Raw genomic sequence first — 27,883 nt, forward strand, 5'->3', positions numbered from 1 at the left:
ATTAGTTCTTATTAAAACATACTTAAGAACTTCCTTAAATTGTGTGTTTCATCTTGGATATCAAGTATTGGACTAGTAAAACTTGACTCATTTGAATTTCATAAACTGGACAGTTTGTTTCCTAAACTTGATAATACTCAGAAATAGACTAACTTTTACAGTAGCATGATCTACATTTTAATGTACAAATAAAGAGGCAAGTGTATAGTTAAAGTCATGATAATGTTAAAATCGAAAAGGGTAATATAATAGTAATCCTGGGAATATAGGAGCAACTTTAATCCTTAGACACAGTAAGAGAAACTAAGTGGAAAGGTGAAGCACATTTAATTAAGAAAATACATTTGTATCATTTAGAGAATAGAGAATTTTTTTAAAACAATTTTTTGTTATTTTGATACTTTTACCTAAATTACTCTTTAAAGTAATGAATCTAATACCTAAGTGATTAAATAAGTCATCTAAGTTGCATAGCTTTTGAGGACTCTCATCTTTTATAATGTTTTCTTTTTTCTCTTACAGCAGGCTAGTACATTAGCAGATCTGGACAGTGGAAATATGGAAAAAGTCATTCAAGATGAAAATGTTACTCTATATGTGTGGGCAAACCTCAAGAAGAATCCAAGGTATTCCCATGGGTGATACTATAGGTCAGAAGACATTGGGAATCGCCTCATGATGACCAGGGACTTGCCTGTTGCATACTAGCATGGTACACTTGGAAAAAACCTATGTTAGGAGGTCAGCCAGCTGGGGTTTGAATCGCAAACCTGCTATTTGTTTACCTTAGGCAAGTTATTTTCAGCTAATCACATCTTTCTGAGAAATGATAGTGATTGTGATAAATCATGATCCCTTCTTCTGTTTAATCTTTAATATGTCAAAATTAATTGAGTTAGTATGGCAGTGAGGTTTAGGAAAAAATTGCCAAAGTAAAAGGAGGCCTAGGTGTTCTGGTCCTATCTCTGAAAACACTGGTCATATGACAATGGAAAGAATTGGGGTTTAATTTTGATATTTACTAACAGGAAGGAACAAAATATTTTCCAAATTATATTTGCTATGAAATACCCTGTCATTTAAATCTAATGAGACAATATAATAATATAACCTTTTTCATTGTAAAATGTGTTACATATAGAAAAGTAAAAACAATCTGTATACTTTTAAAAGGAAAAAAATGAATAGCCCTGTATTAGCTACCCAGATTTAAGAAGAGAATTAGTTGGTGTCTTTTTACTCAGATAGTGAATAATAGAGGCTGAAACAAGTTTTGTTTTATTTGAGAGTGATAGTGAGGGGGGGTTGCAGAGATGATGAGTTCAATGTTGGACCTGTTGAATTTGAAGTACTTATGAAATAAGGAATACAACTGTCTGAAAGCATTGAAAAAAATCCGAATTGGAGATATATTTTGAGGAGACATCATATAGATCACTAGTTCTTAACTTTGGGGAATCCTGGACTCTTATGAACTTTATTACATATACTCATCATAAGTAAGGGCATTTTTGGACCTCTTAAAACCTATTCAAGGATGCCTCTTCTCCCCCTGACCCATCCCAGGAAACAGAACTCATGTTGAAAACTCCTGATAACGTGAGTTATGATTCACGCCATCAAAATAATAATATCCAAGAAGACTGTGTAGAGGGAAGAAGAAAGAGGGTCTGGATAGAGAGCAGAGTAATGTTAACATTTAAGGGACGGTTAGGCAGAAGGCCATACAGAGGAAACAGAGAAGGACCTGCCAGAGATGGAAGACAAGAGTATGGGGTCATAGATCCCAAGAGAGTGTTTTGAGAAGGATAACATTAGCAACTGGGTCCAAATGCTGCAAATCAAGCAAGTATGCATCAGGACTCCAAATTTTGGCAAAATTCAAGTGGAGAGAAATACCGCTTAGGTATAAATTCTCAACAGACTTAGTTTCCTAGGGTCTCAATCCTTTTTGTTAAAATTATTTACAGGTACAAAAGTGTCAGATTCTCTGAAACACAAATTGGATTTGAAATTCCAAGGATTTTGGCAACAAGTGACATTGCTCTCCGCCTCCTACATACTCACTATGACCATGTCACACCACTGCGCCCTGTTCCAACATCATTACGAGAATATACTGCCACAGTCAATCACTTGGTCAAGGATGAAGTTAAGTATGAAGAAACAGCAGTCGACAAAGAGCTCCAGGAAGAGGGTAAACAACAAGAAAATGAGTCTAACTCTGTTCATGAAGAAGAAACAAAATTTGAAGAACAAAGTGGTAGTGAAGTACAAACGGTAGGACATATTTTTGAAACATACATATTTTCTTCATGTAATAGGTGTTACTAGAGTCCCTTGGAGCATTCTTAAGATTTTTTTCTAAACAGGGGTGCCTGGGTGGCTCAGTGGGTTAAAGCCTCTGCCTTCGGCTCAAGTCATGATCCCAGGGTCCTGGGATCGAGCCCTGCATCGAGCCCTGCATCGGGCTCTCTGCTCAGCAGGGAGCCTGCTTCCCTTCCTCTCTCTACCTACTTGTGATCTCTGTCAAATAAATAAATAAAATCTTTAAAAAAAAAAAAAAAGATTTTTTCCTAAACAACTAGAAGTCATCTGAAAGCCACTTTCTTGTCAGTAGCTCAATTTTGAATGTGTATATTTTCTTCTTGCCTTCTATTAATAGTCGCTATTCATAGTTGAGCCTGTTGCTTCAGCATCCTAAAGTTCAGCACAGGAGTTGCTCAGTTATATTTTAGGGACAGCTTAGAAGCAAATTTAATTTTTATATATTGTATTTCAAATTCACTTAAGGGAACTTGGAATTATATGGAAACTTGAGGTAAATACTTTCACAAACCTAAGGATTATCTTACTTTCTTAGGTTTTGTAAGAAAGAATTTTATGAAGTAAAACTGATTTTCTTAAAGTATTGTACTACTCTCTGAAAAAGTTGACATCTTTAGAGGTAACATATTTGGGTAATTTAATAATCATATTTCTTTAGTCATTTTCTGTTCTTTCCTATTTCTAGAATTTCCAGGCTACTTAATTACTATCTTAGAATTGTCTCTTTAGAATTTTTCAGAACTAAGAAGCCTTTTTGTTTGGCCATAAACAATCTGCATTTTGGGGGAGGTGTTAGGAGGAGAGTGGTTGGGTTATGGGCATTGGGGAAGGTATGTGCTATGGTGAGTGCTGTGAAGTGTATAAACCTGGCGATTCACAGACCTGAACCCCTGAGGCTAGTAATACATTATATGTTAATAAAAAATAAAAAATAATTATAAAAAACACTAAAATTTTATACCCAGGGCATTCAAAGGAATAAAAGTACAGGAAAATTTAAACACACACACACACACACACACACACACACACACAGAACAATCCCTGGCAAAGAGTAGATGCCTAATCAATATTTATTAAACACATGAATAAATAAGCAAATGTATAAATTAAAATTTTTTTTTAAATCTGCATTTTAGGAAGGACCAGAAATAAATTTTCCTGCAAGTGCCTAAGACATGATATGTGTTGTTTTATTGGTTTATTTTCTTTTAACACAGGGAAGGGTTAAGAATTAGATTGAATGTAAGTTTGAAATTAGAATAGGAATTACTAAAAATTCTTAGAATATGTGTAGTTGAAAAATTCCATTTTAAATATCACACCAGAATAAAAAATTATAGAGATTCTTTATTAATATAGAAAATAGATATGACATAATGATCAATACAAAGAATAGTATTTAGAATATGACTATGACCATGTAAAATGAAAAGGAATAGAGGAGGAGAACCCAGAAACCTGTATACAGCTGATATTTTAGAGAGGTGGGAAATAATTTGCTCTTCAAAAATTTGTTCTTAAAAAGAACATTCTTTGAGCAATCCAATAGCTTTTAAAATTAAAAAAAATTTTTACCTCTCTAGCTTCACTAGATAGAGTTAACAATATTTATAGTTCTCCTGCCTTTTCTGAACATATTGGATGATTACTTTCCTCATCCCCCTGAAGTTAGGCCTGACTAGGACTTGCTTTAGCTAATAAGATGTGCGTGGAAGGGGCATACTGATTTCTAAGGGAGGAGTATAAAGAATGAGTAAATGGGCCCTGAACTTCACAATAATTAAATATGCAGTAAAAAACAAAATGAAAACCCATTAACTTAAAATTTGACAGGATTTATGGTTGAACATTCATGAAAACAGAACAAATTAAAAACAAGGTAACAAAATTATTGTATGAAAAAGGTGTCTAAAAATGTTTGACCTTGATCTGATTCAAAATATTGGATAATTTCTCCCCCTCAAGTTCCTTGATTATAATTAATATTTAATTGAAAACCCATCAACATTTTATTCAGGAATTTCACATTACTTGAAAATTGTGAAATAATAATTAGAAAACATAATTTGATAGATTACATGAATTTACATGGCTAACACAATTCTTTATTATGCACGTATGTCTGTTAAAAAGGCTCTCTGCAGTGATGATTTATTATAATTGTTAATGTTGGAAATAATTTTATATTAAAAATATAAGCATATAAATTCACTGTAATACCAAATAGTACAATTACAGATTTTCCTCAAGGTCTGTCCTTTCGTACAGTTAAGTTGTTTCCTTTCCTCTCAACTAGGGAGGTCAAAGCTACCAAATTAAGCTTTCCTCAATTCAAATAGCTCTTACCAATGTGTGTACATTTGGTTTTTCTATTTTTATTTAATGCTTTATTGAACAGTTTTAACTTATAGCGATAACTAAAGGTATACCAATGGCTAATGTTGATAATGCCACAAAAGTATGCCCAGGAAAAGTTTTCTACCCACTGGTAAAATGCATGTTTCATGGAATACTGAAGCTGTCATCAAGTAGGTAATCTAGGAAACCCAGAATAAAGATGAGCCGGCAATGAGTGATACAGCAGAAGTTACTTTATTTTATGAAACTTCTCCACAGCCTGGGAAGTTTGACCTACAATTGTGTGGAGGGTAGGCAGGGAAACCTAGCTAGAGGGAACTCTATTAATCAGGCGATTTCAAATGAGAAAATGGCCCCAAAATGAGTAACATTAGTTCACTTAGCGCCTGTTTCAGGAACCCAAACTCTTATCACACCGAACAGGCGTGTGTGTATAGATGCTTATGCGCATGATCTGTCATCCTTCCAAAACGCCCACAGCATTCTGAGAAAGTTTATATGAATGATGCTAAAGCATGTATGAGTTCCACAGAAGCAGAAGAATCCCGCAGTAATAGTTAAGTGTGCGAGGCAGGAGGGAAAAGCCATCTGCTGTGCTGAGGGAGGATTGGTGGGGCCGCATCAAGCCTGGGGAGCAGTGACCGCTTGGTGTGAAGAATCCCCCAGGCACTTGGGTAGGGAAGGAGAGAGAGCAGATTTGAACAGAGGTCACTCTTGCTACGAATTCTGAACAGTGTAAGCCACCTTTTTTGTAAGTGTGGGTAGCCTGCAGAAGGCAAAAATCATTGGATATATAAAGAGAATCAGCAGCTCAAAAGGGGAGGATGAAGATAATTTGGAATTGGGGGGGGGAATAAAAGAAAGGGTGCAAAGGAGTAAGAGACTGAAAATCTGTATAAAAGAAGTTCCAGAGATTGAGAAGGGAAAGATGGGCTTAATATAATAATTGGCTTGAGATTTGAAATTAGTTTTTACTTGTATTTCATGCTATAGATTAAAAAAATAACATTGATGTTTTAAATATAAAAACAAACTAATCAAAACTCAAAATGATAGAAATATATGAGGAGAACATAGGAAAGTTATTTTATTGTCTTTATAAGAAGATCTTCTCAGTGCATCAAAATCAAGACCATAAAAGGAGATTCACTGGATTCAAACATTTGTATAGCCAAATAAAACTTTCTATGAAGAGAGTTGAAAGATAATGAAATGAGAAACTATTTAAACATATAAAACAAGAGGTTAATATTTTAATATAAAAGACTTTTACAAATTGGTAAGATAATTTCCTAATGTAAAATTAGACAGAGGATTTGGAAAAGCAGCTGAGAGGAGAAGTACAACTAGCCAATGAAGGAATGAAAAGATACTGAATCAAGTAAATGATCGAATTAGAAGCAGCATTATATACCCTGTCTTCTCAGGTTGAGCATGAGGGGGAGAAGGCATTTTCACATACTGTTGTTAGATATGTGAATTTGTACAAATCTTTCTGAAGGGCAGTTTGGTACCATGTAAATGTACCCAATAGTGATTTTAATCTTAGTAATTTATCATGAAATAATATGACAAGTAAATAAAAATGTGTTACAATGTTTATTGAGATTTTTATAGAAGCAAATATAGTTCACAGAGTAATTATCAGTCAACAAATATTAGTAGCCATTCAATATGTACTATTAGTAGTAGTACATATAGTTTTTATGTACTTCTTTTAAATTCTAAATTTTTAAAGATTTTTATTTATTATTTATCAGAGAGAGAGAGAGAGAGAGAGCGAGCACAGGCAGACAGAATGGCAGGCAGAGGCAGAGGGAGAAGCAGGCTCCCTGCGGAGCAAGGAGCCCGATGTGGGACTCGATCCCAGGATGCTGGGATCATGACCTGAGCGAAGGCAGCTGCTTAACCAACTGAGCCACCCAGGCATCCCTAAATTCTAAATTTTTATTGAGATAAAATTGACATACCTATTTTCAGGTGTACAACATATCATTTGATATCTTTACTATGAAATAATTACCACAATAAGTCTAGTTAATATCCATCATCACACATAGTTACAAATACTTTCTTGTGATGAGAACTTTTAAGATATCTCTTAGGAACTTTCAAATATACAATATGATATGAATTACAGTCACCATGCTGTACATTATATCCCCAGGATGCATTTTATACCTAGCCTTTTTTTACCTTTTAGCCATCTTCATCCATTTTATTCACCTCCTGATCTCTGGTAAATCTCTGCGTTTGAGTTTGTTTTGTCTTGTTTAGCTTCCACATATAAGTGAGATCATCCAATATTTGTCTTTCTCTGATTTATTTCACATAATGCCTTCAGGGTCCATCCATGTTGTCACAAATGGCAAGATTTCCTTTTTGATTGTTGATTGTTTCTACTTAATAATATTCCATTGTGTATATATACCATGTTTTCTTTTCTTTTTTCTTTTTTTTAAGATTTTATTTATTTATTTGACAGATCACAAGTAGGCAGAGAGGCAGGCGCGGGGGTGAGGGGGTGACGGGAAACAGGCTTCCCGCCGAGCAGGGAGCCCGATGCGGGGCTCGATCCCAGGACGCCGGGATCACGACTCAAGCCAAGGCAGAGGCCCCAACTCACTGAGCCACCCAGGCGCCCCTATACCATGTTTTCTTTATCCATTCATCCATCAGTGGACATTTACATTGCATCTGTGTCTTGACTACGATAGATAATGCTGTAGTGAACATGGCAGTGCATACATCTTTCCAAGTTAGTGTTTTTATTTACTTTGGATAAATACCCAAGAGTGGATCATATGGTAGTTCTATTTTTTAATTATTTTGAGGAAGCTCCAGACTATTCTTCATAGTGACTGCACCAATTTACATTCCCACCAACAGTGCACAAGGGTTCCTTTTTCTATGTTTCCTTGCCAATCCTTGTTATTATCTTTTTGAAAATAGTTATCCTAACAGGTAAGAGGTGATATCTCATTGTGGTTTTGATTTGCACAGCCATGATGACTGGTGATCTTGAGTACCTTTTCATGTACCCATTGGCCTCTTTCATGTACTTAAATGTCTTCTTCAGAAAAATGTCTACTTATTTTTATATTGCATTGTTTTTTACTATTGAATTATGTAGATTCTATATATTTTGAATATTAACCCCTTATCAAATAGATGATTTGCAAATATTTTCTTTCATTTGGTAAGTTGCCTTTTCATGTTGTTGATTGTTTCGTCTGTTCTACAGGAGCTTTTTCATTTGATATAATCCCACTTATTCATATTTGCTTTTGTTGCCTTTGTTTTTTGGTCACCAAGACTAATATTAAGGAGTTTACCACCTATGTTTTCTTCTAGGAGTTTTATGGTTTTAGATCTTATGTTCAAGTGTTTAATTCATTTTGAGATAATTTTTGTGTATGATGTAAAGTGTTCCAGTTTCATTCTTTTGCATATGTCCATCCAGTTTTCCTAGCACCATTTCCTGAAGAAACTGGTCTTCTTTCATAGCATATTCCCAGGTACTTTTTGTAAATTAATTGACCAGGCATGCATGGGTTTATTTCTGGTCTCTGTATCCTGTTCTGTTGATACATGTGTTTGTTTTATGCCAGTGTAATATTGTTTTAATTGCTATAGGTTTGTAATATAATTTCAGATCAGAATGTGTGATGCCTCAGCTTTGTTTTTCTTTCTCATTATTGCCTTGGCTTAGCAGGGCCTTTTGTGATTCTATACAAATTTTAGGATCATTTGTTCTATTTCTATAAAAAAATGTCATTGGAACTTTGATAGCCATCACACTGAATCTGCAGATCGCTTTGGCTAGAATGGACTTGTTAACAATATTAATTCTTTCTCTCCATGAACATAGAACATCTTTTCATTTATTTGTGTTTTTAATTTTTTTTATCAGTGTTTTATAGTTTTCAATATATGGGTCTTTTGCTTCCTTTGTTAAATGTATTCCTGGAATTTTATTCTTTTTGATATAATTGTAACTGGATTATTTTCTTGATTTCTCTGATAGTTTGTTTTTAGTGTATAGAAACATTACTGATATTTGTATGTTGTTTGTATCCTGCAACTTTACTGAATTTGTTGACAAGTTCTAACAAGTTCTAAGGTGTAGTCCTTAGTGTTTTCTATGTATAATATCATGTCATCTGCAAATAGTGGTATTTTTACTTGTTCTTTTGCTTGACTAATTTCCCTGGCTAGGGCTTCCAATATTATGTTGAATAAAAGTGGTAAGAGTGGGCCTCCTTGTCTTGTTCTTGGTCTTATACGAAAAGCTTTACAGCTTTTCAGTGTTGGGTATAGATGGTTGTGAGCTTGTCATATATGGCCTTCATTATGCTAAGGTACATTCCCTATAGACCTACTTTGTTGAAAGTTCTTTTCAAAATGGCTGTTGAATTTTGTCAAATTCAGCATCTACTGAGATAATCATATGATTCTTATCCTTCATCACTTTGACTGACTTATGGATGTGAACCATTCTTGTATCCCTGTAATATCTTACTTAATCATAGTGTATGACCATTTTAATGTATTGCTGAATTCCCTTTGCTAATATTTTATTGAGGATTTTGCAGCTATGTTTATCAGGAATATTGACCTGTAATTTTCTTGTGGTGTTCTTGTTTGGCTTTGGTATCAGGATAATAGTGATCTTGTAAAATGAGTTTGGAAATATTCCATTTTATTGCATTGTTGGAAAGACAATTGAGAAGGATTAGTATTAATTATTCTTTTAAATGTTTGGTAGAATTCATCAATGAAGCCATCTGGTCCTGGATTTTTGTTTGCTAGGAGATTTTTGATTACTTATTCAATTCCTTACTATAAATTGATTTGTTCATATTTTCTGTTTCTTTAATATTCAGTCTTGGCAGGTTGTATGTTTCTAGGAACATCCATTTCTTCTGGGTTGTATATTTTGTTAGTGTGTAATTGTTCAGAGTAGTCTCTTATCCTTTGTATTTCTATGGTATCAGTTGTAATGTCTCCTCTTTCATTTCTGATTTTATTTATTTGTTTCTTGGTGAACCCAGCCAAAGTTTTGTTAATTTTGTTTATCTTCTTTAAAAAATAGCTCTTTGAAAAATGCCATTGGTATTTTGATCGGTATAGCATTGAAAAGTATAGATTGCCCTGGGCAGCATAGACATGTTAACAATGTTTATTCTTCTAATCCATGAGCATGGAGTGCTTTTCCATCTTTTTGTGTCTTCTTCAATTTCTTTCATAAGTGTTCTGTTGTTTCTAGACTATAAATGTTTTATTTCTTTGATTAGGTTTAATCCTAGGTATCTTATAGTATTTGGTGCTATTGTAAATGGAGTCGATTCCCTGATTTCTCTTTCTACACTGACATTGTTAGTGTATAGAAAAGCAACTCATTTCTGTGCATTGATTTTATATCCTGCCACATTACTGAATTGCTGTATTAGTTCTAGTAATTTGGTGGTGGAGTCTTTTGGGTTTTTCACGGAAAGTATCATGTCATCTGGGAAGAGAGAGAGTTTGACTTCTTTGCCAATTTGAATACCTTTTATTTCTTTTGTTCTCTGCTGGTGCTAGGACTTCTGGTACTATGTTGAACAGTAATGGGGAGAGTGGACATCCTTGTCGTGTTCCTGATCTTCTTTTCCCCATTGAGAATCATATTTGCTGTGAGTACTGGGTGTTATATGCAAATAATGAATCATGGAACACTACATCAAAAACCAGTGAAGTACTGTATGGTGACTAACATAACATAATAATGATAAAAAAATAAAATAATACATAAATACAGCCAAATAAAATCTAAAAATAAAAAATAACTATTTCATTGATCTTTCTAATGTTTTCTTAGTCTCTACTTCATTTATTTCTATCCTACTCTTCATTATTTACTTCTATTTTTAGGCTTCATTTGTTCCTTTTCTAGTTCTTGGAGGTATAAAGTTAGGTTGTTTATTTGGAATCTTTCTTGTTTCTCGATATAGGTATTTATTGCTATGAACTTTTGTTTTCTAACTCTTCTTGTTACATCCCATAGGTTTTGGTATGTTGTGTTTCTATATTTATTCGTCTCAAGGTGTTTTTTAAAATTTCTCTATTATTTCTTCTTTGACCCATTGGTTGTTTGGTAGCATGTTGTTTAAACACCACATATTAGTGAATTTTCTGGTTTTCTTCTTATAATTGATTTCTAGTTTCATATTGTGGTTGGAGAAGATGCTTGATATAAAATCAGTTTTCTTATATTTATTAAGACTTATTTTCTGGCCTAATATATCATCCTTGGAGAAGAGAGTGTTCCATATGCTCTTGAGAAGAATGTGTATTCTGTTGCATTTGGTTGGAATGGCCTATAAATGTCTGTTAAATCCACCTGATCTAACATATTATTTAAAGGCAATGTTTCCTTATTGGTTTCTGTCTGAGTGATCTAATAATTGATAAAAGTGGGGTATTAAAGTCCCCTACTATTATTGTATTGCTCTCTATTTCTCCCTTAGATCTGTTAATAATTGTTTCTGTATTTAGGTGCTCCTATGTTGGGGACATAAGTATTTATGTCATGTATTCTTGTTAGATTGGCCCCTTTATCATTATGTAATGACCTTTGTCTCTTATTAGTCTTTATCTTAACGTCTTTGATAAAATTGCAGTTACCTTATCTTTCTTTTGGTTTCCCTTTGCATGGAGTATTTCTTTCCATCCCTTCACACAGTGTGTGTGTCTTTACATGGGAAGTGAATCTCTTTTAGGCAGCCAATAGATAGGTCTTCCTTTTTTTTTTTTTTTTTTTTTAAAGATTTTATTTATTTATTTGACAGAGAGACAGTGAGAGAGAGCATGAGAGAGGAGAAAGTCAGAGGGAGAAGCAGACTCCCCGTGGAGCAGGGAGCCCGATGGCGGGACTCAATGCCAGGACTCTGGGATTATGACCTGAGCCAAAGGCAGTTGCCTAACCAACTGAGCCACCCAGGTGCCCAAGTCTTCCTTTTTTATGATTTAGTCATTCTATGTCTTTTGACTGGAAAGTTTAGCTGGTTCACATTTGAAGTAATTATTAATAGGTATTTACTTACTGACATTCTGTTCATTGTTTTTTAGTTATTTTGTAATTCCTCTGTTCTTTCTTCTTTTCTTGCTCTCTTCCTTTTGATTGATTCCTTGATTTGTAGTGGTATGCTTTGATTCTTTTCTATCTTTTGTGTATCTCTAATAAGTTGTGTGCTTTGTGGATACTGTGAGGCTTATATAAGACAACATATTTATAAAAATCTATTTTAAGTTGATAACAATTTAAGTTTGAACACATTCTGAAACTCTATGTTTTTTTTTAAGGTTTTATTTATTTATTTGACAGACAGAGATCACAAGCAGGCAGAGAGGCAGGCAGAGAGAGAGAGAGAGAAGGAAGCAGGCTCCCCACAGAGCAGAGAGCCCGATGTGGGGCTCGATCCCAGGATCCTGTGATCATGACCTGAGCTGAAGGCAGAGGCTTTAACCCACTGAGCCACCCAGGCGCCCCTGAAACTCTATTTTTACTCCCACCATGTTTGATGGGTTTGATGTCACCATTTACATTTTTTACTTGTGTATTCCTTAGGAAATTATTGTAGTTAGAGTTATTTTTACTGCTTTTTTATTTTGACCTTTATAGTAGCTTTATGAGAAGTTGACTCACCATCTTTACGCCATTAATTATTCTGAATTTTACGATATATTTACCTTTACCAGTGAGACTTATACTTTCAAGTGTTTTCCCGTTACTAATTAGTACCCTTTTGTTTCAATCTGAAGAAGTCCCTTTAACATTTCTTATGTATAAGGCTATTCTAGTGGTGATGAACTCTTACCTTTTGCTTGTCTGGAAAGCTCTTTATCTCTCCTCCAGTTCTGAATGATAACTTTACCAGGTATTCTTCATTGTCAGGGCTTTTTGTTTTTGTTTTTGTTTGTTTCTTTTAGCTAATAAATTGTGGCATTCTCGTCTGGACTGCAAACTTTCTGCTGAAAAAAATTTGCTCACTGGTTTATGGGGGCTACCTTGTATGTCATGAAATATTTTTCATTTGCTGCTTTTTAGATTCTTTCCTTGTCTTTTACTTTTGACACTTAACAATGTGTCTTGGTGTAGATCTCTTTGCGTTCATCTTTTTTGGAACTTTCTGGGCTTTCTGAATCTGGATGTCCGTTTTCTTCCCCAAGGTAGGGAAGTTTCCAATCATTATTTCTTCTAATAAGTTTTCTACCCCCTTCTCTTTTCTCCTTCTGGGACCCCTATAATGTGAGTGTTGGTCTGTATAATGTCTGTGAGTCTCTAAAGCTATCTCCACACTTTCTCACTCTCTCTTTCTCTACTCTGATTGGGTGAATTCTACTGCCCTGTCTTTGAGTCTATTAATTGTATTTTTCAGTTAAATTTATTGTATTCTTTAGCTCTGTGATTTCTATTCCACACTCTTGTATGTTCTTTGTTGAAAATCTCACTTTGTTCATCCCTTTTTCTTTTGATGCTGGTGAGCATCTTTATGACCTTTGTTTTGAACCTTTATCAGATAAGCCACTTATCTCCAGTTCAGTAAGGTCTTCTCTGAGGTTTTATCTTGTTTTTTCCTTTAGAATATATTCCTTTGTTTCTTCATTTTACTTGACTCTCTGTGTTGGCTTCTGTGCATTAAACAGCCACCTCTCCCAGTCTTGGAGTAGCTTCATGTAGCAGATAAAATGTATCTTTCAACCCTGCCCTAGCTCTTCATTGTCTTTTAATCTTTGTGATAGTACAAAGCAGGCTCCTTTATTTTTAATGGCTCTCAGTAGCTGAGAATGCACCAAGATCCATCAGTTTCCTGAAGATGAGGGTCTCAATCAGCACCTAGTTTCAGGCTAACTGGAAACCAGGCCTTCAGGCAGCAGTATGCAAATATACATCTTTTGGGGGAGTACTGGAAGAAGGATATTTTTGACTGCTCCCTCTCTGAGCTACGCCCTGGGGTGATAGCCAGTTAAGACTTTCTTTGCAACTGTTTTTTGATGAACTCATGAACACAAGCCCATTGGCCACCATCCCCACGCAATCAAGAGGTGTCCCCTGGGCAGCAGCCACAAAACCCAGGGAATTAGATGCAAAACTCAGGGCACCAAGCATGTGTACTAACTCAGCTCTGCTGGATACTGGTGCTCTAGAGCGAGCAGAGAGACCACCCATTGCAGTCTCTGGACAGGATTACAGTGGGCCCTTGGACATGTTTTTAGCTAGAAACCTGCCCATCAGGCTACAGCTGTTTAGATAAGCTTAGTAGGCCTCTTTCACAAAAAGACTAAGCTCCTGGATCTGGTTCCTCTCTGCTGTGCCCTGGGGAAGGTGGCCAGTTAAGAACTCTTTCTCTATTTGTTATAGCCTTATGGGACTCGTGTGTGAGCCCTATTGGTCACCAAAGCCAGGCAATCTAAAGGTGTCCCCTTGGGTGGCAGCTGCAAAAATCACACACAGAAAGAGGTTACAAGCTCCTTTCTGGGAGATACTGGCATCTGGAGCTAGACGGAGGGAGAACGCTGAGATAGTGCCCACTGGTTTCTGTTTCTGAAGAGTAATTCAGTAGGTCCCTAGATGTGTGTTAAATTAGATGCCTGGCCCTCAGGCCTATACTTTAAGATAAGCTAATAAGCCTCTTTCACAGAAAGTCAAGGTGATTTTCAGTCAGCTGCTTCTGCACTAGGCCCTAAGGCTGGTAAGTCTTGGACTGGAACCTTTTAGCTCTTTCTCAGCTTGCTATGGCCTTGTGGGTTTTGTGGACACAAGCCCCATCTGCTCTCAGAGCTAGGTATTTTAGGAGCTGGTCTCTCAATTGCAGGTTTTAAGAGTTCTAGATATGGGGTTCAAATACTTCAGTCCTCAGAGAGATGATGATGTTTATGTATTCCTTCCCAATTGCGGGTCACTGCGGGGAGGTGGGATTCATGGCAAGGTTGTGTCTCAGCCTTTCCTACCCACTTTAATGTAGGGTTTTTTTCATCCACCCAATGTGTGGGAGTCACTCAGCTTGTTTTGGGCTCCCCCCAACCCCGAGGAAACTGTTCCGTATGTAGCTGTAGTTTTGATGTGTCTGTGGGAGGAGGTGGTTTTAAGATCCTCCTACATCATCATCTCGAATGGGAACCTATATACTTTTATATAGAAAGATACTGAAAATATATTGTTAAGATACTTATTCAAGTTACAAAACCACATTAGCCATAGGATTCTGTTTTGTGAGGGGATTTCTGTTACTTGTTAATGCATAGAGTAAAGTCTGGAAGCCTAGTCACCAAACAGTGGCTGTTTTGGTGGTCAGGTCTGGGGAGTGTGAGAAAAGTGAGATGATTGTATACTATCAGTGATTTAAAAATTTTTACACTTCTGTATTGTTTGAATTTACAGTAAGCAAGTACTGAACCCACACACATTTTTTTTCACACATTACTTTTCTAATAGAAAATGAAACAATGTATTTCCTTTTTTGATTCTAAAGAGAGAAATTCGTAGGACTCTGTGATAACCCCGTTTGCTATTTTGTCATTGGGAAATTCTCTTACACCCATTATCCTCATCCACTGCACCTAACTTCTCTTTGTCTTTTTTTTTTTTTTTTTTTAAGATTTTGTTTATTTATTTGACAGAGATCACAAGTAGGCAGAGGCAGGCGGGTGGGCGGGGTGGGGGAGTGGGGGGGCAGGCTCCCTGCTGAGCAGAGAGCCTGATGTGAGGCTCCATCCCAGGACCCCCAAGACCACGACCTTAGCCAAAGGCAGAGGCTTAGCCCACTGAGCCACCCAGGTGCCCCTCTCTTTGTCTTTAAAGACTTACCTTAAATTTTACCTCATAAAGTTTTCTCCTTCAGGCTAAATTAGATGTCTCTACTCCATTCTTATTCTGCTTAATTATCAGAATTCTTAACCTTAAACAATAATTATGATCTTGAGGACAAGCATAGTCTTGACAGAGTTCGTATTTACCATAAGCACAAGGCCTGGTACATGGTTGGGGTTCAGTGGACGTTTATTTGAATGAATGATGAAATAAGTGAATGAATGTATGGTTAAGTGATTAAAAGTAGGCCCTGACTTAAGTCTGATTTGTTGTGAACAACCTACATAAAAAAAACAGCCACCCGTATCAAGGAATCAACTACTATCCACATTTAAGTTATTCTGTATTAGAAATGCTTAAGACCCTTTAAATTACAGTTGAGTGGGTGGGAACCACTTAGCTATGTTTAGGCAATCTTCAAGCTTGTCAGGAGAAATTCTCTGGGACCCTGTCCTCAGCAGTTCTGATCCCTAGTGCTCTGACATAATACAAGTGGTGATAGGGAGGCTCCACTTCCACCACCACGCCTCAGGAAGTGCTCCTCAGGAAGTCCTTTTGGAACTTAGAATGAATTTGAAGCAAAATATATGAGGGACAGTTAGGTTTGTATTCCTTATAATCACAGCAGTATAGGAACTCTCATAATCCTAAATACCATTCTCAACACTTGTGTTTGGCAAGTGTATTCTTAATTTTTTTAATTGGCACACAAATTCATGAAATTTAACTTTTATGTATCTGTGTACATGTGTTTAAGTGTATGTATGAATTAGGGACTACCTGTAACATCAGTAGGAAAACTTAGAATATTTTGGATTTAGAGGAAGAGATTTCTTTATTTTTACAACTTTATTTTTTCATTTAGGGTAAACTGCTTACCTTTAAAATTTTAGTTTGGCATATTTTAATATAGATTTATCTCCCCTTTTTAATGAATTTGGAGGCTGGTTGCAAGACAAATTGTTGGTAGAATAATGCAGCAATTAGGGACGCCCGGGTGGCTCAGCTGTTTAGGGATCTGCCTTCAGCTCAGGTTGTGATTCCAGGTCCTGGGATCGAGTGCCCTGTCCGGCTCCTTCCTTAGCAGGGAGCTGGCTTCTCCCTTTGCCTGTCTCTCCCGTTGCTTGTCGTGCTCTCTCTCTCTCTCTCTGACAAATAAATAAAATCTTTTTTCGGGACGCCTGGGTGGCGCAGTTGGTTAAACGACTGCCTCCGGCTCAGGTCATGATCCCAGAGTCCCGGGATCGAGTCCCACATCAGGCTCCCAGCTCCATGGGGAGTCTGCTTCGCTCTCTGACCTTCTCCTCGCTCATTCTCTCTCTCACTGTCTCTCTCTCTCAAATAAATAAAATAAAATCTTTAAAATAAATAAATAAATAAATAAAATCTTTTTTAAAAAATGAAGGAATTACCCAAATACCGGAGTTGCATAGTGATATGTGATATGATCACACAAAAAAAGCATTTAGCACCTTGTTAAAAAAATTAATTCTTTTAGAAGATGAGCCAATTAGCTTTTTTCCCCTAGGTCTATTAAGAACTTCACCACTAGAGGGCTCTTAGTACCATATTTTAGTTAATTTAAATTTAATAATAACACAATAAAATTATAGGTATTGGGTAATCATCTTCCCAATTTATATATCTTAGAAACTTTTTAGAAAGGCCTAGTTTAAATATCACACATTTATGAGAAGTTTTTTTAAAAAGACAATAATCACCTTCAGAAATATTGTAGTGATCTAAGGGGTATGCATGATATATGGGCCTTTTCAAAGGGAACTTTTCAAAGTTCAAGTTAAAAATAGTTCAAGTTATGGGAACTTTTCAAAGTTCAAGTTAAAAATAGTCTTTGTCTTTAAGATACTCTAAAAAGATATAAGATTTAACATAAATATGAGTAGATATATATAAAACATTACTAAGTACCTTCTATAAGAAACTCAACATGATCTTTATTTTCAATGAACTAAAATGAATGAGTGAACTAAATGAATGAACTAAAAATCTTATGGAGAACAGTAAATGAACTAAAAATCTTGTGGAGAATAGTAACAGTTACCATACATTCTGATATGTGCAACGAGAGAGATTATGGATGGAGTTAAGAGATCACATTTAATCCAAAAGAAAAACAGTGAAAAGAAGTCTTCTCTGATGAAGTAATATTTGAAGTAAATCTTTTGATAGGCATGGAGAAGTTTAGATAAGAAGGAAAGGAAATTTTTCTGGTTATGGAAAAAAGTGTAAAGATATGAAATATCCTTAGAGATTCAGGTACTCCTTGGCATCATTATGGATAAATTAAAAATCCATGAGAATGACCCGTGTAAAAATATAGCATTAACATTCAAAGACCTTCAGCTTTCCACAGATCTGCTTCAGTGACCCATTTCCATGGTCATACCCTGGAACTTGTGCTTATTTCTTTACTCAACAAATTTTTTTAAAAAGATATTATTTATTTATTTGACAGAGAGAAATCACAAGTAGGCAGAGAGGCAGGAAGAGAGGGCAGGGGGGGGGGAAGCAGGCCCCCTGCCGAGCAGAGAGCCCAATGTGGGGCTTGATCCCAGGACCCTGAGATCATGACCTGAGCCGAAGGCAGAGGCTTAACCCACTGAGCCACCCAGGCGCCCCTCAACAAATATTTTTTAATGTCTACCTGTGTATGCGGATACTGTTCTTCCCTCAAAGGACAGTGATGAAAGGACAGATGAGATTCTTGCTCTCATGATTTATATACAAGTCATAGGAAACCAACAATAAATAAGAAAAACTGGAAAACAGGTAGTAATAAATGTCATGTACCAAATTAAACAGGATTATGGGAGTGACTGATGGTAACTGGATTGGGTGGTTGGGGAGGGCTTGTATGATGAATTATTATTTAAGCTGAGAATGACTAGGAGGAATCAGCTATGTAATAGGGTAAAAATATTCTAGTCTGAGAGTACAATTACTACAAAGATCATGAGACAGAAATGAGTGCCAGATAAGATGGCCAGTAGTAGCCTGACATATGGTGGAAGAAGGAAAGTGGTATATGATGACATCAGAGAGGAAAGCAGAAGCCAGAAGAAGCAGGGCTTTGCAGGCCAGAGTAAGAAGTTAAGGTTTTATTGTAAATGCAGTGGGAAGCCATTAGGGGTTTGTAAGAGGGAGGGTGGCATGATGTGATTTATAGCTTTGCAAGGTTATTCTGGCTACTACGCAGAGAATGGATTGTGCGGGGCTAGAATAGAAGCCCCCAGCATCTGGTTAAATAGCAGTGGGGAGGCATTAGAAGCAGTGGTGCTTGGTCAAAGGTCGTAGTAAGAGAAATGGAAAGGTGGATATTTTAGGGACATGTTTTGCAGGTAAAATGAACAATCTTGTGGAGTTTTTATTTTGGGAAACTAAGCAGATGGTGGTACAGTTTACTGAGATGCACAGAAACGGGCTGACCTGGTTGAGAGGGACAGTGAAACAAAACTTCTATTTTGGGCATGGTACTTTGGGGACACACAAATGGAAATGTCAGGTAAGTTATGTGAGCTGGAACTCTGAGCAGTCAGGCCCAGCGCCATGTCCCCATGCACATTATGCCCTGCACTTCTAGACTTGAGCAGTACTGAGGGTAGGCGTCCCGAAGAGCATCGCTAGCATTGATCTGGAAACCACTGGCCTGCTGGTGGTATTAAAGCCACAGGAATAAATGAGACTTCAGCAGACTCAGGATATTCATTCTTAGCTTTTAGACAAAATAAAGCAAATGACCCTGTTTTCAAAATTCATTTTAATTCCTTATGAAGAGCCAATTTCAACAATTTGTTCTGAAGCTCTAAATGTAAATCACCTTTTGATGAAAAAAAAATGGACTTCAGGTCAATGAACTTCCTTTATATAGATGTTCTTTTGATGGACAATAGGATTCTAGACGAGTTTGTATTGAATGCTGATGTTTTGCAGCTCTGCAATATCAAGATTACCAACTGCACTGGTAATTGTTGATGTCAATATATACTTTCTCATCAACTACTTGCATGGGTTTTGTGGCTTTTGATTGGCTTAACTCTGTTTTTACATTGAAATCTTTTATCCGTCTGGAATTTATTTTAGTGTAAAGTAGGAAGAATCTACGTTTATTTCAAATCTTAACCAACTGTCTCAAAACACTTATCACATGAACGTAGGTTTTTCTTGCTGGTCTAAAATGCCAAATGCTAAACTCCCAAGTAGACCATGAGATCTATTTCTGGAAACTCTGTTCTGGTTCCACTGATCTTATTCATGATCCAGGTTGTTTTATATCAAATTCAAATTCTATATATATTAAAAACTTTCAATTTTACAACATCTGTACATTAACTTACAATGAAAAATACTTTGCTAGGGTACTATGAAGTTCTTCCCATATTATAAGCCAATTCCTATATCTACTGAGCCCAGGTCTCACTGAAAAGTTATAGTTCAGCTCCCTTCTGTTTCATATTCTGTCAAAGTTTCCAGGCAGTTTTTAGCACATATTGTTTTTATGGATTTATTATACATGTTTAAATTTAGCACAATTCAAGTAAAAATTCCAGTTGGTAATTTTTGAGACTTGACAGAACAGTGCTGAAGTTTATTTGGAGAAGGAAAAAAATCTATGGAAAATAGCCAGTTTTGTAAAAACGGTTATGATGAAACAGGACAAACATGATCATATGAAGAAAAAAGGGTTTTTTTTTCAGCTTCATAGCCAACTGACACAAGGAACTTCATAATGTATGAAACCAGGAAGGATTATATGGTCAGCAGATGCAGTTTGGAGCTTAAGGCTTTTGCAGGAGTGTGTTCTTCTGGTGCAGCTGCCAGGACAGCAAGACATTCGGGAGCAGTTAGCAAGATTAAGGAGCTTGCACTACCATGTAAATTGACACATTGCTTCCGGCATCAAGTGGTCTAGCTTCAGAAAAAAGTCAGTTGAGCTAAACAGTAACATAAAATAGTAAAAATTCTGACTTAGGTGAAGTCACTGTATTCAATACAAGATTATCCTATCATGTGATAAATTCAAGGCTGATAAATCCTTATTGTTGCATGCCGTGGTACTGTGGCTATCAAGGGGAGAGTTCCTTGGAAAAACCTAAATTTTTAGATTTCCTGCAAGGCAAGAAACCAGTTTGGTCTAAACTCTAAAGAATTCTCAACTTTTTGAAGATGGGAATTTTGACCCAATACCTTTAGTATTTTTAATGATCATAATCTTTCCTGCAAGAAAGAAATGCAACTGGCTTTTTAATGATAATGTCAAAGGCCACCTGGATGTCCATGGGCACCTCAAATTCAGCACATTCACAATTGAATTCATTGCTCTTCCCCAAACCTGTCCTTCCTCCTTGTCTTTTCCTGATAACTATCACCATGCACTTTATCACCTAAGCAGACACCTGAAAATCAGCCTTCACCTGTCCCTTATCATCTGTATCAAGTTACCATCCAAGTTATGTTGATTCTACCTCCATGTCATCTCCCATATATGCTCCTTCTAATGAACCTGATCGCTTCTACCTTGAGTTAGACCCTGATCCTTTTGGGACTTCTTACTCTCCACTAAGGAATCCATTCATCAGCTGGCCACCAGAGTACTCTGCAAATGCAAACTTCTTCACACCACTTTCCCATTAAGTCCTTTCTAGGCTCCCTTTTTTACCCATAGGAGAAATTCTAGTCTTTAGAGTGTCATCTAAACTCTACACTCTGGCCCCTCTTTCCAGCTTCAGATTTTTACACCTTCTGAGTATGTCTCACCCCAACCATACCTGAGTACTTCAGGTGCTTGGAACTCTGTTTTGCTTCATGCCTTTCTGCCCTCACTCACACTTGGAATTCTGTTCCACCATTTTTTTTTCAGGAAGCCTAATTATCTTTCAAGATTTAGTTCAAACTTTACCACTTTGGGGTAGCATTTCCTATTTTCACTCTCTCATGCAATATTTTCCCCCACAGAATTAACTGTTCTTTATACTCCTATTATGGACCCCCTGACTTTTTACTACAGTAGCCACAAAACTATAGTGTAACTATTCCTTTACCTGCTTTCCTTAATAGACTGGGAGCACCTTGAGTCAGGGACCTTCTCGTTTTTTTGTTGTTGTTGTTTATTTCTAGTATCTGACAATACATGTACAATTTAGGCACTCTGTGAAAATTCTTTGAATGAATGAGTCTGTAAATGAGAAGTTTCCGAAGTGTCATGGAACAGGTTGGCAGAGAAGGCAGTAGTGTAAAAGTGCTCAAGAAGATGACAGAGGGCAATACAGTGACAAGAATGATGGAAAAGATAATTTATTATTTTATAAAGATTTTATTTATTTGACAGAGATAACAAGTAGGCAGAGAGGCAGGCAGAAGAGATGGGAAAGCAGGCTCCCCGCTGAGCTGAGAGCCTGATTTGGGGCTCGATCCCAGGACTCTGAGATCATGACCCGAGTCAAAGGCAGAGGCTTAACCCACTGAGCCACCCAGGCACTGATTATTATGATAAATTATTAAGGGAGACTGGGCACTGAATGGTGGTTGAAGATGAGAGAGATGAAGGGATTAACTAGCTTCTGACTAAAATTCTGGTACAAGACTTTTCTATTGCTCTAGAAGTACAGATAGCATATGGGGTCAAATGAAGTTTGCTGGATATTATCCAGTTTGCAAATATAAGCACACCAAACCAAAGTTTTACGGTGTACACAGCCTTACTATATATAAAATTATTTACTTCTATTATTTTGACTCTTAAAATAGTAATTTCCCTAAGCTTCAGTTTCCTTTTTTTTGTGTGTGAAATGAAGATATAGCCATCTCTTAGGATTGTTTACAAGATGTGTTATTATGTCTGGCACACAGTTCAGTACCAAATATGTTGTTAGAGCAGGAATTTGAGGCCCAAAATGGTTCGAGGACTTCCTCAAGGTTACAAATGTAAGTTAGTGGCAGATTTAGATATACATTCTAGATCTTATGTCCTCCTATTCAAATACTCATTTTACTACTCTACAGTGTAGTATCTTATACTTTATTTGATGCATGGCATCTTTAATTTCCTTGAGAGGCTCACCCAGAAGCAGGCTTTGGAATTAGTCTATCAGAGAGCTGTTTGCCAAAATCAAGGAAAATCTAAAACTTGGCTAAAATCAAAATGCAAATATAAATAACATTTTTATAGCTTGCATTGCTTCCTAGTTGATTTTATACTTGAGGATTGTCATCAGAGAATCTGAGTAGTCTAGCTCCTGCCCTCATGAGGTTCTGTGGAGATATGCTCTCATTTTCACTGAAATTTAAAATACTGTTTTTGAGTCCACTTTTTCTGCCAGAGCAAGTGTCAGTTTGGGGCCCAGAAACTGAGGTAGCAGGCATCTGAAGTGGGAACTGGAGTGGGGAGAGAATGAAGAGTGAATCTGGGCTGCAGCAGACACAGTTACCCTTCTGTCCTTGTGTTTTCTGTAGAGTTTTGTCCGGGAAGAATCTGAAGCCACAAAATGTGAACTGGAGATGAAATTATTAAGTGAAACAGTCTTATCAGGTATTCTTCTAAATTATGTTAGTAGAATTTAACTTTATTGGGATTTTCCAGCTTACAACAGAAATGCAGATGTTGCATTAAAAAGTTCAGATGTTGCAGAAATATTTGTAAAGTGAAAATTCTTCATAATCCCTCTTCTGAAATAACCAGTATTAACAAAAATTTCTCCTGTTTGTATTTCTTCTCTTTGTAGCTCTCTTTTGATTTTTAATGAAAACATGAAATAGCATACAAATGTTTGAAAATTACTCTTCTATCAATAATAATTTGTAATTTTATGTAGCATAGTCTATAGACATACATAGAACATAATGCATATTTTACTTAAATGAATATGTTCAACACTGTCCTAGGTCAGAACATATTAATAACCTTTTTAGTAGCTGTATAATTTCATTCCAGTAATGGAACATTATTTAAATCTTTATTGATGGTAAGGTTATTTCTAATTTTTTATTATTACAAACAGTGTTGTAATGAATATTCACAACACGTGCATAACCGTAAATTTCTCAACCCTTTCGTATTCAATCTTATCTTGGAAAATAACAATTGAAGAGAGTTTAAAAATGTCAAAGTGATAGTGATGTCTAACTTGCATATCTTTTAGTTTGAGATGTATGTACATCACTTCCCAGGAACTTCTAAGGAATCAATTTCTATAGACTTTTTAGCATATTTTTTATAACATACTTCTTGTCTACTTCTTCACTTTTCCCAACACACCTTTGTTTCAGCAGCCAACTAGGTTTATATCTTCAAAACTTTTCTATAGCCCTGAGGAGGTTAGTTTTCCTGTTAGAATTAGGATACTAGAGTCAGTTCATGAACTTCTGCCAATAATACTGAGGTTTTCTATATGCTAATCCCCAAATAATATATATGTTAATCCCCTAATCATAAATGTCTGAATTTGGATACAGTATTCTTTTTCTTTCTTTTTAGGTAAATGGATTATTAACTACATAAATTTGAAATTAAAGTCAGCATTTTATTGAAGGTGTACAAGGGAAAAAGAGCAATTGCTTAACTGGAATTTTATTTGCATATTGTCATTAATTTTCAGTGTCTGCTGTCCATGGGTTAAATTCAGTGACTTCTCAGTGTGCTTCCTTTTGTGGGAGAGGAAAATTAAAATGATAAATAATAAGACTAACACTTCCTAAGTTTTACTGTGTGTCTGACACCAGTTCTAAGCTTTTTACATGTATTAACTACAACTCCCCAAATTCAGTAGGTAGATATCAATATCTCTTTTGTAGAAGAAGGAGAGAAAAGACATGTTAATTAGCATATCTTGCATAAGGTTACATAGTAAGTAAGGAGTAGAACCTATAAGCAGTCTGATTTCCCTTATCTATCTACACTGGGAAGACTTTTGGTGGGCAGGTGGGAATGGTCTTAGTGATATGTGATTTAAAATATTCCCTTGATTGTACACTGAGAATTATGGAATTATAAAATTTCCCCATAAAATTTCTATACAGAAGGGATTATCCAATACAGTTTTTCACTTTAAAGCCTCTGTCCCTCTTTTTTTTTTTTTTTTTTTTTAATGAGCTGGACCTGTTTTTGTTGGGAAAAAAAAAGGTTAGCTTTAATATAAGGATGAAAATTTATGTTTTTCACCATTTTACTTTCTTCTTTAAGATTTTTAGCCCCCTAATGTCCAGTTTAAAAACATTAATTTGTCAGGTAACAAACTTTGTGTTAAGCCACTTTTCCTTATTTTATAATGAAGGGTAGCAAAATATGCCACCCCAAAATATGCCACTTTGGCATAAGGATATTTTAAGTTAAGGACAATTAAAAAGATGCAGATGCAAGAAAAGCTGCCTACCCTCCCCCTATTTGCCTAAAAACAAGACATAAATTTCAAAGGGTGTCACTCCTCTCTCTACCAAGAGTGACTGGTTAATGCCCAGATTCAACTTCAGACCTTTCAGCCCAGAGAGGAGACCAGAAGAATCTGCATAACGAACTTTACTAACTAGTCCTTTTCTCTACAGTCAGAAACCTGAAACTGGTTTCCTTTGTCTTGTCATTTCCCCACAATTTGTTGTTCTTAGTTGAAGATGCTGTATAAGCCAGAGTTCTGAGCCACCTCTTAAGTTACTCATTTTTCCCTGGGTAATCTCCCATGTTTACATGAGGTATTCATATTAATAAATGAGTGGTTTATTTCCTCTTGTTATTCTGTCTTTTGTATAAAAGTTCAGCCGAGAACTCAGAAGTTAGAGGGAAAATTATTTTTCCTCCTCTTGTGATACAATGTATTTTTGAAGTTATTTTAATTGTAACATGCTTATTAGGTACACATTCTTAAAAGTATTGGTATATAAGCTATAAATGGAGCCCTCCCCTTTAGCCTATCATTATACATGCTTATTACTACTTTGAAGGTTAGCTTTGTGAATAGTTTTGAATTAACCACTTTTTGATGTTTTAGTAGCTAAATAAAAACTTTATTTCCAGAATTTTTTCCTCTCCCTCCTAATGCCAGATTGTTACAATCTATTTAGAAACTGAATTAATCTGATTAATTTTAGCACAATTTTTGCTGATAAAGAATGCTAATGAAAAGCCATATATCTTTGAAGACAATGAGGTTGATTTATGCCAATTCACAACCCTCGGTGGAGTGTACCACTTGGATATTTTGGAGCTTCCCCCGCAGTGTAAACCAACGAAAGGCTGGATGATTGTGGAAGTAGGTTGATTTTTGAATCAAATTTATGAGTAAAATGATTTCTCACACTTTTATCTTAAATGATCTAACATCTAATGAAATTTAATCTATTAAGGAAGCATAAAGGGAAAGCTAATTTTAAATAGTCTTGAATTTATAAAATTTGAATCCAATATTAAAGGAAAGAACTCTAAAATAATATGAATTTTAAAACTATGATTCATACATGTTAATTGTAAACCTATAGCACTATATTTAGATTGTGCCAGTTTGCTCGTAATAATGATAGTCTATTTAAGATGCTGACAGACTTTTTCTGTAAAGGGCCAGATGGGGTATATTTTCAGCTTTGTGGGCATACCAGCTCTGTTGCAGCTTTCAGTACAGTAAGACAGCCAGATGTAAATAAAAACTTTATTTACAAAGACTGGTGGTGGACCAGATTTTTCAGGGGCCATAGTTTGTGTACTCTGGTCTAGATCTGTGGTTCCTAACGTGGTCCCTTGACCAAAAGCATTAACATCATCTGGGAATTTTCTAGAAATGCAAATAAAGGGGCCTCATTTTAGTTTTACTGAATCAGGAAGTCTAGGGATGAGGTTTTGCAGTCTGTGTATTAGCAAAACACACCTTAAAGTTTGAGAACCACTGGTCTGGATCCTTGGTGTATAAAGTATGGTTCATGAGCCAGCAGGATCAGCATCACCTAGAAATGCATAATCTGGTGCTTCACCTCAGATCTGCTGAATCTGAGTGTTAAGAAGACCCTCAGGTGATTCATGTGCACATTTAAGTTTGAGAAGCACAGATCCAGGTGATGGCACTATTGCTGATGCATGTTCCACACTCTTAGTAAAGATGTCAATGACAACAGTTGTTAGATCATTTTTGAAGGACTTCCTCACTCCTGTTTCAGTAAATAGTAACATTTGCCCTGGTATTGACTTGCTTTATTTTAACTTACTTCATGGTAGCTTGTGTCCCAAATACACCCTGCTATATTGTCATAGCCCCTTCCTCCTTCCTTGTCTCTAGCCTTTCTGAATCCTCCCCCTCCCTCTCGTTCGTTCTCCCCTTCCCTCTAATTCATTCTCCTCTCCTTGTCTCTCTCTCCTCCAGAATATCATGTACATAGACTGTTAGCCACTTCTCACTCGCAGTTCTACCATTAAGAACCTTGGTACTGGGACGCCTGGGTGGCTCAGTTGGTTGAGCGGCTGCCTTCGGCTCAGGTCATGATCCCGGGGTCCTGGGATCGAGTCCCGCATCGGGCTCCTTGCTTGGCGGGGAGCCTGCTTCTCCCTCTGCCTCTGCCTGCCTCTTTGTCTGCCTGTGCTCGCTCGCTTTCTCTCCCTCTGTCTCTGACAAATAAATAAATAAAATCTTAAAAAAAAAAAAAAAAGAACCTTGGTACTTTCTCGTCATGGAGTAGCATTTGTCAATTTTTATTTTTTTCCCCATTATCACCTCTCTAAGGAGCCTTTGTAGGCATTTTCTTTCCTAGCCATCCACCTCGTGAAATTTTAATACCATAGATATACAATGTATTTGTGTATGTACTAAATATATAGCTGTGCTTTACACCTAAAAGAGTATAATTTTTTTCATGCCCCCCCAAACTAATTTTCACCCCCTTGGGGATGATACTGCTATTCCTTAACCATTCTCTCCACAAGTGAGAATGTACTTATTAGAGCATGCCTGGGGGAGATAACCTGGTCTGTAGCTACTTTGAAGTCTATTTGAATCAGCTTTTCCTACCTCTGTGTTGCTTGAAGGACAGTGGGGAGTCCAAGAAAGGCATCCTTTGGTGAAGGTAGGCCTTCAAAATTCTTTATCAGGGCTGGGGTTTCTAAGAATTCATTCAAAGATCTTTTCTTGAATTTTGTTGGTGTCCTCATATCATCATTCCGTGTTCTCTATTGAGCTCCAAATATCCTCTTTACAGTTGTTTTTCTCTTTTGCAACAAAGAGGTCTTCTTCCTTTTATTCAAGTGTCTTTTCAATAATTTCCCACCTCCTCTAGAATTTTAACCCATCCAGTTTTTCCTTTTTTTTTTTTACCAGTCTTAATCTTCCCTACCCTTCCTTCCCTAGATCCTTCTCT

The 27,883-nt window shown here is 36.3% G+C and overlaps 1 protein-coding gene across 8 annotated transcripts in view; it reads left to right on the plus strand.

Annotated features, from left to right (window-relative positions):
• DNAI7 (dynein axonemal intermediate chain 7) overlaps positions 1-27,883 on the plus strand; it is a 63,305-nt gene that overhangs the window by 26,599 nt on the left and 8,823 nt on the right. For 7 of the 8 annotated variants that reach the window (XM_044229141.1, XM_044229143.1, XM_044229144.1 and 4 more), the window contains 4 exons: positions 523-626; positions 1,971-2,280; positions 23,012-23,087; positions 25,637-25,797. In XM_044229141.1, the coding sequence (XP_044085076.1) occupies positions 523-626; positions 1,971-2,280; positions 23,012-23,087; positions 25,637-25,797 (651 nt within the window). The remainder of the gene's footprint in view (positions 1-522; positions 627-1,970; positions 2,281-23,011; positions 23,088-25,636; positions 25,798-27,883) is intronic. The other variant, XM_044229148.1, reaches the window with a different exon arrangement.

Source organism: Neovison vison, chromosome 12 (genome assembly GCF_020171115.1).
Source record: "Neovison vison isolate M4711 chromosome 12, ASM_NN_V1, whole genome shotgun sequence".
Taxonomy (NCBI): Eukaryota; Metazoa; Chordata; class Mammalia; order Carnivora; family Mustelidae; genus Neogale; species Neogale vison.